Raw genomic sequence first — 9187 nt, forward strand, 5'->3', positions numbered from 1 at the left:
GAGTAAGGTGAAGCCCAGAGAAGACAAGCACCCATAGTCACCCAGCAAGTTCACGGAAGCCTGGAGCTCTGCCTGCCCCTCCTGCAATCCTGAGAGGCCGTGTGAGAAGCCACTGGCAATCCCCACTCTCGGGGCTCCGCCCACAGGCAGGGTAGTGATGGAAGACTGGTCCAAAGGGCAATGACTGGACAGAACTGGTGCCCAGCGGGGAGACAGAAGGGCAGAGCAGAGCAGCCTGCTGAGGCCCAGGAGCCAGGGTGAGGCGGGGCCTCTTGGCGTGGGGCTCCTAGCGTCCTAGCCCAGGCCCTGCAGTTCTGCCTCGGACTTGGCATGGGCGAGGGGCCGGAGCGTCCGGGGAAGCCTGCCCTCGGGCCCGCAGTCCTGCTCCTCGTAGCCGGGGTTCAGGCGGCCCATGTCGAGGGAGCAGAAGAGGCTGCGCTCCGTCCCAGCGTGATGCTCCACCAGGGCCTCCAGGCTGGGGAACTCAGCCGGCAGGTGCTGGTGGGGGCGAGGAGGGGAAGGGACTTCAGCTCCAGCTCCCCCTTCCACACAACCGCCCCCTCACACAGGATCCTGCCCCAGGAGGGAGGAGGATATTCGAGCCCAGAGAGGACACTGTCCTGCTCACAGCAGAACCACACCCCGGTTCCCTCCCTTTCTCTCCTCCCAACCTGGACAGGACTGAGGCACTCGGCGTGGAAGTAAGGCCACACATTTAAAAAGTCCTTCCTGCCCACCCCTGTCCCTGAAAACCTGTGATCAGGCCAAGACTCCAGACCTAGAGACTCGGAGGCTGTGTGAGCTTACGCAAGCCTCTACCCTCTCTGATCAGTTTCCTCTACTGCTAAAAGATGAGTTAGGGTGTGGGAAAGCGTGACTTTTTAAAAGCCGGGATTTCTGTAAAAATGTGAGGCATGACCCTAGCCCAAGACTCTACCTCCCCGGAGCGAGAGGCCTTAGGGTGGAGCCAGCAGAGTACAGGTGGGGCCAATAGGACAGTGGGGGCGGGGCCAGAAGGGGCAAGGACGAAAGAGCTGGATGGAGAGTTAAATAAGGGGTGGGGCCAGAGAGAGCCAATGGGGGCCTGGGATGAGGGTGAGGCGGGCTCAGGCCCTCAGTGGTTAGAAAAGGGCGGGGCTGGAGGGCGAGGGTCAGGGCCAGGAGCACTGTTACCTCCACGCAGTAGCGGCCTAGGTGGTTCCGGAAGACCTGGTGGGGCACCACGCCGCACTGTGTCCTCACCGACAGGCACCACTGGCCACTGGTGCCTGGCTCAGGCCACAGCAGGAAGGCCCCAAGCACGTCTCTCCGCAGCAGGGCGAGGGCACTGGGCCTGGGAGGGCAGAGGGGAGAGGCTGAGGGCGGGCCCCCTAGTCAGGACCCAGCCTCAGCTTGCTTAATGGCATCACAGCTCCACAGCATCGTAAACACAGTGCCTGCCCCAGAGTAGACCCGCAACGGAAGGAAGCTTTTAGCCTTTCCTTCTAAAAGGTTTCCAACGGGGTCCTAATTGCTGACAACTTCAAGACCCAATCGGTAGAGAGCTGGCATTTAGGGAGCTGAACCCTGTGACAGGCCAGGCGCTGAAGGCTTTACCTGAATAACCTCATTTGATCCTCTCCACAGCCCTGCAATGAAGGTCCTTTTATTATCCCCACTTCACACTGGAGAAAACTGAGGCCCACAGTGGGGAAGCCCCTGGCCTGAGGTCACGAGGTCAGGAAGCCTCCGCCCAAGTGCAGGGATGGACACGTCTCAGGGCCTTGGGGGAGCCCACAGCCTATTTCTCTGACGCCCCCCCAAAAGGGCTGGGCACCCCCTCCTACCTCGAGATGCCAGTAAAAGCCCAGATGTTCTCCGTCAGGCTGCCCTCGCTCTCCACCAGGCATGAGGGGCCCCCAGGACCCCGGAGCCAGGCCTCCCACGCGTCAGGAACTATGGAGACCATCCAGGGCTCAGAGGAAGAGAGGTGGTCCCCTCCCGCGCCCAGCCCGGCCCACGCCCACAGGCCTCATCACCCGCGCCGCTCCCGGCCCAGTCTGCACACATCCTGCTTCCCCAGAGGCACAGCAGCGCCCAGGCACATCGCCAGGCACAGCCCCTCCCCAGTCACAGCACATCAGCAGCTACGCAGTCGCCTCTGCAAGGCCCTGGGCACGCAGCCCCGGCTGCGCCCTCGCGCCCTCCCTCGCGTGGACACGAGGCCTCAGCACTCCCAGGCGCACGCATCGACAGTCACGGCCCCGCAGACACGGACGGTCAGGCCCACCCTCGCCGACTCGCGCAGCCGTGCCCGGCCACTCACAGGCCTCCCGAGCCGACACCTGCAGCTGCGTCTCGTAGGTGCAGGCGCGGTAGGCCCCGGAGCGGATCACCTTGCTGCGGATGGCCTTCTTGCGCACCAGCGTGGGCGAGCAGTACGGGTTCCCCAGGCGGGCGTGGCGGGCGCCCCCGCGGCTTTCCGACTCCGGCGGCTCCTTCTAGGGCACCAAGAGGACCCCGCCGGGGCGGCCAGACTCAGGCCCAGCCATTAGCCCCTCCCACGGAAGTCCAGCACCCGCCCCTCTTGATCCCCAAACCTTCGCCCACTTCCCTTGTCCATGGCCCACTCCCTGGCTGGGGTGCCGCGTACCCCACTGCCCCCAGGCCCCCCTGCTGGCAGCCGCCCGAAGGAGACCAGCGCGTTAACGTGCTGTGAGAGCTGATCACGGCCGAGGGGTTCCCGTACTAGGCCAGGGGTGCCCCCAGGGCCCGACAGGGGCTTCAGGGGCACGTCCCCTACGGGTCCCGGGCAGGGCTCAGGCCGTGCCCGTTCCTCAGGGTGCTGCCAGAGGTGAGCGAGCTGGAAGGAGCGGCAGAGCAGCAGGTGCAGGATCTGGACCTGGGGAGGGAGAGGGAGGCGGGCTCAGCTGGGGGAGGTTTCCTGGGGGCCTCCTCAGGCATCAACCCAGGCACCAGGGGGGCATGCAGCCCCTTGGCGTGGAATGCTCTTCCCCATTCTTCCTGGGAAAACTTCTTATCCCTCAAAACCTCACCACCACGCAGCATCCCCGACCAGCTTCCTCTATTCATCTAACAAATACCGAGCATCTACCTTGTTCCAGGCGTCATGCTTGGAGCTGCGACGACATGGGCTAAATGCACTCCTAGCCCTAGGTTTACTACCCTCACCCTGTGCATTGTACCCTCTTGGGGGAGTGGCTAAGAGCCCAGGCCCTGAAGTCACACAACCTGGGATCCAATCCTGGCTCTGTCACCTAGGAGCTGCTGTGTGACCCTGGGTACAGCATGGCATCTCTGTGCCTCAGCTTCCTCCTCCCCACCTCCCTGTGCCCCTTTAATGAAAACGGACCACAGAAACTCCCCTGGAGAAGCCCAGCACTCTGGGGCCCACACATTCCATCCGCGACACACATCATGCAGGCCCAGCACGTTGGAACTGTGAGCTCCAGAAGATCAAGGGCCGCGTCTCAGCCACCTGTCACTCCAGTGGCCGGCACAGGGCTTGACATACAGGGCTGACGGCAAATGCTTGCTGCGCGGAACCAAGCCCAGCCTCTGCTTGCCAAACAGTTGGCTGCCGAGCCTCCACTGCTCATGGCGGCCACACTGGCTTTGCCTTTCGGGATCTACCCGCCCACCCACTCTCCCCACGGGGCCAAGCACCAGAACAGTTCAAGACCCGGACCCAGCCTCTGCTCTCAAAGAATTCCCGTGACTGCAGTTAGGGACAGAGTGCAGTGCGTGTCACAGGACCGCAGAAAGTGTGGGGGGCGGTCTGGAGGATTCAAGGTGGGCTCCACAGACACACGGGCTGAGCCTCAAAGGGCGAGTTGGAATTTGCCAGGATGAGAAGGGGAAGGGGTTGCAGGCAGAGAGAACAGCAAGGGCAAAGGCCTGGCAGCGTGACCCTCCGATCTCTAAGGGCACAGCCTGGTCCCCACCTCCAAGCTCGGGGAATGCTGAGGCCACTGACTGGCTTTAAGGGAGTCCTCAGAGGGCAGGGCCACAGCAGGAGCCAGGGTGGCAAGGGGTGCACGCCTGGAGGGGGCGCAGGCCAGCTTGGCTGAGCCGTCCAGGGCCTCGGTCCCTGGAACCCACACTGATGCACAGCACCCCCCCCCCCGAGTGCTGCGCCCCCTGCCCTGGGCCCCAGGTACCTCTCCAGGCTGGCTGCCCACAAAGAGGTGGCAGAAGAGCTTGCTGGCCGGGCTCCGGGGATTTCGGGCCATGAAGGCAAACTGGCAGTCGGCTGGGCACCAGGTGGAGTAGAGTATGCGCCTCAGGGCGTGAGCCATCAGGAGCACCTGGGGATGCAGCAGGCACACCGGCCTCCATCAGACCCACCGCGTGGTCTGCAGCTACCAGCCCAGCGTGTGCCAGCCCCGAGGGCCCCGCACACCCGCTGGCAGGCCTCCCGGGTCTGCTCTCCAGCCTGCACGCCCAGCTTCACGCCCACCCTGCTCCTGGGGTGAAGAACTCTGCCCTCCTTCCAGGCCTGCCCAAACCACGCTTCACATGGGAACCCTCATCCTTCACAGGGGACCTGAGCTCGGGTCTCTTGCTCCCTGCTGCCAACCTGCTGGCTGGGGTGGTCATGCCAAGCTACGGAGCTGAGGGGCAGAGGGTTCACGGCCTGCAGGTCACGGGGACAGGCGGTTGTGGCCAGCCCTGGGCTTGCACACCTGGTCTCTGGAGTCAGGTGACAGGGGTTCAAATCCTGGCTCTGCCACTCACTCTCCGGGTGACTTGGGCCGGTGAGGGCAGCTCTCTGAGTCCTTGTTGTGACAAGTGGGGCTGGGGGCTGAGCGAGACCTCGTGCAGGTGGCACAGTCCCTGAACCCAGGGCCCCGCAATGCACAGCTCTGCACATATTTGCACCAGTCCTAGCTGAGTGGTGCCGGAGTCGTGGGTCTCACAGTCTGGCACACGGTTTAGTGTTCATCAAACACTGGTTTGCACCAAGAGGAGGATGGCAGACCAAGCAGGGGCTCCCAACTGGTCTCCAGCCTGCCTGGCCCTGTTCCACAGTCATGAGAGGCTAGCCACAGCCCACTGGCCAAGCCCGGGGACCCACAGAAACCTCATGGGGCTGGTTGGTCCTGATGCTCAGGCCAGGAGGTGGCCCCCGGAGATTCTGGTGGGCTGGCGGCCGGCAGGTGAGAGGGAGGAGAAACTGTCGTCCATGCTTGCCAGGGCGGGAGGGCCTTGGAGAGAGGACGTCCAAAGGCCCAGAGCAGGCTGGGCAGCCGGGGAGGCTGGAGGGGCAGTGCAGGGCTGGGTGGAGGCGAGTGCATTCCCAGGGAGTAGGACACCTGTCCGGTCCTCACCTGCACCCACACGGGTTCCTACCTCACCCTCCCCGCTGTAGATCTTGAGGCCCTGAAGGCTGAATTTCAGGATGACAGCCCGGCGGCGGGGACAGTCCTGGTGGGGAGACAGTTGGTGGGGGGCAGACATTACCTCCAAGGCCCTGCCCTGCCCAGCCCAGCCTCTGCACTAGTCCCCCTGGGCTGGTCAGCCAACTTCACCCCAGTGGCCAGGGGACTGAGCCCTGGACAGGGACCCCCCCCCAGGAGCCGGGGAAGTGTGGATGGCTCCTGGCAGACCAACCCCTAGGCCATGTTATGACCACCCTCCCCCATCTCTCCCACCTGTGGCTTCCACCTGTGGGGCACAGGTCATGACCGCCCAAGGGAGGGGGCCCCCGGGGCTTCAGGGGCGTGGCTCCAGGAGCCCGGGTGTGGTCCTGACTGGGCCCATCTCTCAGAACGGTGTTGGTCCTGCCCCTCCCTGGGCCTCACTTGCTCCCTCTCTCTGAATGGAGGTTGGAACGGATCACAGGGTCTCGGGCCATTCCCAGGCGACACCCCAAGGCTGTGATCCCCCGCAGGGAAGTGCGCTCCCCAGCCCCCAGTCCCCAGCCCCCTACCTTCAGTGCCCACAGCTGTTGCTGCACCAGCCACGCGCTCTCCTGGGTGTCCAGGTCGTCCACGGGGAAGGAGCCCACGTACTGCTTGGGGGTGGGGTGGGGGGTGGGAGGGCAGCACGGGGAGTCAGGCCCATGGCTCCTGACCCCCGTCCTCCAAATCGCCCTCCACGCACGCACTCTGCTCTGTCGGGTAGGCTGTGGATGGTGACAGAGCGCGGACTCGGAGTCCAGGCTCTGCTACTCTCCCTGGTGAAGCCACTTGGCCCCTCTGCGGCACCATCGCCTCATCCGTGCACACACACTCCAGAGCTGGGGCCACCGAAATAGGCCCGTGACCCACGGCTCCTGTCCACCCCCAGGGCCTGCCACCCAGTCACGCCCATCGGAGCCCACCTCGTGGGGCGGCCCCACCCACCTGGGCCAACTTGGTGATGCACCTGGGCCGGTGAGGGGCAGGGCCGCAGTCGGAGGCTCTCCGGCCCCCCGCCCCGGCCTTCTGCATGGCCCCCAGGGTGCCCGGCTTCAGGGTCCGCAGGAGAGAAGGCTGCAAAGGGCGGGGGAGGAGAGCTGGTGCCCAGGCGGTCGAGCCTCAGAGCGCCCCGTCAGAGGCCACCAAGCTCTTGCATCCAACAAACCCTGCCTGAGCACTGGCTGTGTACCAGGCAGCACCCCGGGCGCTGGGACCCAGGGGACACACGGCCCTGACCCAAGTGACAAACTCCCTGCCTGCCCTCATGGAGCTGACAGTAAGCTAAATAATAAGTAAGATATGGAATATGCTAGATGGTGGTAAAGCAGAGAGGAGGAAATGAAGGGCAGCCTGGGGTCGACTACAGCCGAGAAGGCCTCGCTGAGGAGTGAGCTTCAGGAAGGAGCTGGAGGAAGGGGGTGCAGACATGTAACCAGCTTGTGCAAAGCGCCAGGGGAGGGGGACAGCCCGGGAAGGCAGCACCCAAGAGGAGGGATGTGACAGCGGCGAGGACAGAGTCTGCACAGGCACGGAGGAGTGAAGGCAGCTGGGGCCCTGAGGCAGAACTTAGCAGAGCAGTAGCTGGGTTGGGGTCCATCGGCCTTAAATGTCACACTGGCGCTCTGCCCTGTGGGCAGTGGGGAGCCACAGCAGGTTCCAGGGCAGGAGCTCTGGAGTCCACAGGGGCAGGGGGCACTGGATGGCCAAGGCTGCGTCAACGGGGCCCTGGCTCCTTCCGCCCAGCCTGACTCCAGCCCCTGCCAGAAGACCCCACCCCAACCAGACTGGACACTGATGCTGAGGCAGGGGGTAGGGAGAGTGGACAACTGCCCCGGGGGTGCTGAGGAGCCCTGCCCCAGCCCACCCCAGGCTCTGGTCTTTCCTGGGGCCCCTCTCCCAGATCCACCAGAGGGGGAAGAGGAGGAAAGCTGCCTTCTAGACTGTCCTCAAGGGCAGGGAGAGCACTTACTCCCCGTCAGAGTTCAGACCACAGCTGGTGCTCAGTGAATGTGGAATAAACGTGTCACAGACCGAATGGCTGAATGCCTCTGCCTAGGTCCCAGGGATCAGCTCCCTCAGGCTTCCCTGGGGCCAACTTAGACCCCCACCTCCATCCCCCATCCTGGCGGGCTCCGTCTCACCAGGCTACTTATAATCACTGCACTTGGGATCAGAGAGACCTGGGTCCAAATCCTGTGCGACCTTGGGCAAGCTGCCTCACCTCTCTGAGCCTCCATTTCCTTGTCCCCAAACCTGGGATAACATGAGGAGTCAATGAGAATTGAATGGAGGCACAGAACCCAGCACCATGCCTGCCAGGCTCGGAGCTGTGATCAACAAGTACAGTCTCACGAGGGATGGGGAACCCCCAAACCTGATGGTCAGTCAGGAGCTTGGGAGGACGGCGAGGTCTGACCACTTTCAGTGCCCTCCTTGCACCAGGCCACACCTGAGAAGAGACCACCCGGGCCAGGAGCGGGGGCCTGCCTGGGGGCCATGATTCCTGCCAGGAGAAAGCAGGGGTCAGACAGGGCGCTGGGCAGGAAATGCGTGCATCCCAGGTGTGCTCTCGCACCCGCAGGAGTCCTGGAGAAGGAGGGTTTGGGTGCTTTGGAGCTGATTCAGCGCCGAGGGCACAGGAACGGCCCCTACCTCAGCCTGTCCCTGAACTTCAACCCCAGGCTCAGGCCAGGTGGGGGCACCAGCAGCAATCGACCATATCCAGTGAGCAGCCAGTAAGGGAAGAGCCAGCAAATAAAGGCTGCATGGCCCCTTTGAAGACTTCCTGGTTCTGCCCTCCTGGCACCTCTCTACTTTTTGATCCTAATTATTTTTCACATCACGTCCATTACCTACTGTCATTTTACATTTAAATACAGCAAGTTAGGTGTGTAACTGGCACAAGAGCTACGTGGCCTCGGTTCCAGGTATGGAGACGGGGCTTCCAGGGAACTCGCCTTTCAACTTCATAATCACCTCCTGGGCTGGGATGCCCGGAACCCGTGGGCGGGGCGGTGGTGGGGAGAGGGTGGGTGCGGGCGGGACAGAGGAGGCAAAGACCCAAAACCAAACGGGGCAAAAGGGAGAGAGCGAAGGAACCCAGGATGAAAAGGCAGCCAGCAGAAGTGGGAACAGAGGAGTGGGGAGAAAGACAGTAGAAAAAGAGACAAAGGAGAGATGGGAGGAGGGCGAGATGGGGAGCACATTTCACATGCTGCCTGCGCTGCTGCTGGCACAGCCCCTCAGATGCCAAGAGTGTTAAGATGGAAAGGAACCACGAGGGCTATGGCACACACACAGGCCAGGACAGCTGTGTCTAAGGCTGTGAACAGCCTCCTCCCTCCAGGTCCAGAGCCGCAGCTTCCTTGGGGACACCCCAGGGTGCAGGCTGTGGGGTGCGGGTGGGGAGACCACTGGCCCTCTTACAGGTCCCCCCTTACCCCCATCACCTGATCCTTCCCCCACCCCAGAAAACTGGAAGTTTCTTCCCCCCAAGCCTGAGAGGTGCAGTGCATTTCAGCTCCAGGCCTCAAGTTGGGGGCTGCCCAGGGGACCAGGGAGGGTGCAGGCTCACCCTAACCCTGGAAACAGACCCGCTTTCCTGTTCCAGGCACAGACACCCACTTATCCCTTTGGATCAGACCTGTTTTTCTGAGGTTTTGCACAGGAGCCTGGCTCTGGGCCAGAACCTTCCTACGCGGACACATTTGAAATGAGACTGGGGCCCTTCTCTTGCTCCTCTGAGGTTTCGCAGGTGGCCCTGCTTAGAGACAGGGAACTGGATG

The 9187-nt window shown here is 63.2% G+C and overlaps 1 protein-coding gene across 1 annotated transcript; it reads right to left on the reverse strand.

Moving 5' to 3' along the window:
* Positions 1–294: 294 nt before the first annotated feature.
* SH2D5 (SH2 domain containing 5) lies at positions 295–6434 on the reverse strand. The gene is made up of 9 exons (XM_065893549.1): positions 6348–6434; positions 5933–6013; positions 5353–5427; positions 4161–4307; positions 2633–2881; positions 2306–2480; positions 1827–1935; positions 1174–1333; positions 295–498 (listed from the first exon to the last, which is right to left on the reverse strand). The coding sequence occupies exons 1-9, from the start codon at positions 6432–6434 to the stop codon at positions 295–297; spliced, it is 1287 nt and encodes a 428-aa protein (XP_065749621.1).
* Between the last annotated feature and the right edge of the window lie 2753 nt (positions 6435–9187).

This window comes from Phocoena phocoena, chromosome 1 (genome assembly GCF_963924675.1).
Source record: "Phocoena phocoena chromosome 1, mPhoPho1.1, whole genome shotgun sequence".
In the NCBI taxonomy this organism is placed as follows: domain Eukaryota; kingdom Metazoa; phylum Chordata; class Mammalia; order Artiodactyla; family Phocoenidae; genus Phocoena; species Phocoena phocoena.

Excerpts from the sequence above, each read along its gene's own strand:
- SH2D5 (XM_065893549.1), bottom strand. The coding sequence starts at position 6,434 with ATGCAGAAGGCCGGGGCGGGGGGCCGGAGAGCCTCCGACTGCGGCCCT. Across the intron at positions 6,014-6,347 it reads GCATCACCAAGTTGGCCCAG|TACGTGGGCTCCTTCCCCGT; the intron begins GTGGGTGGGGCC and ends ACCCCCAAGCAG. Across the intron at positions 2,481-2,632 it reads GGGGGCCTGGGGGCAGTGGG|AAGGAGCCGCCGGAGTCGGA; the intron begins GTACGCGGCACC and ends TTGGTGCCCTAG.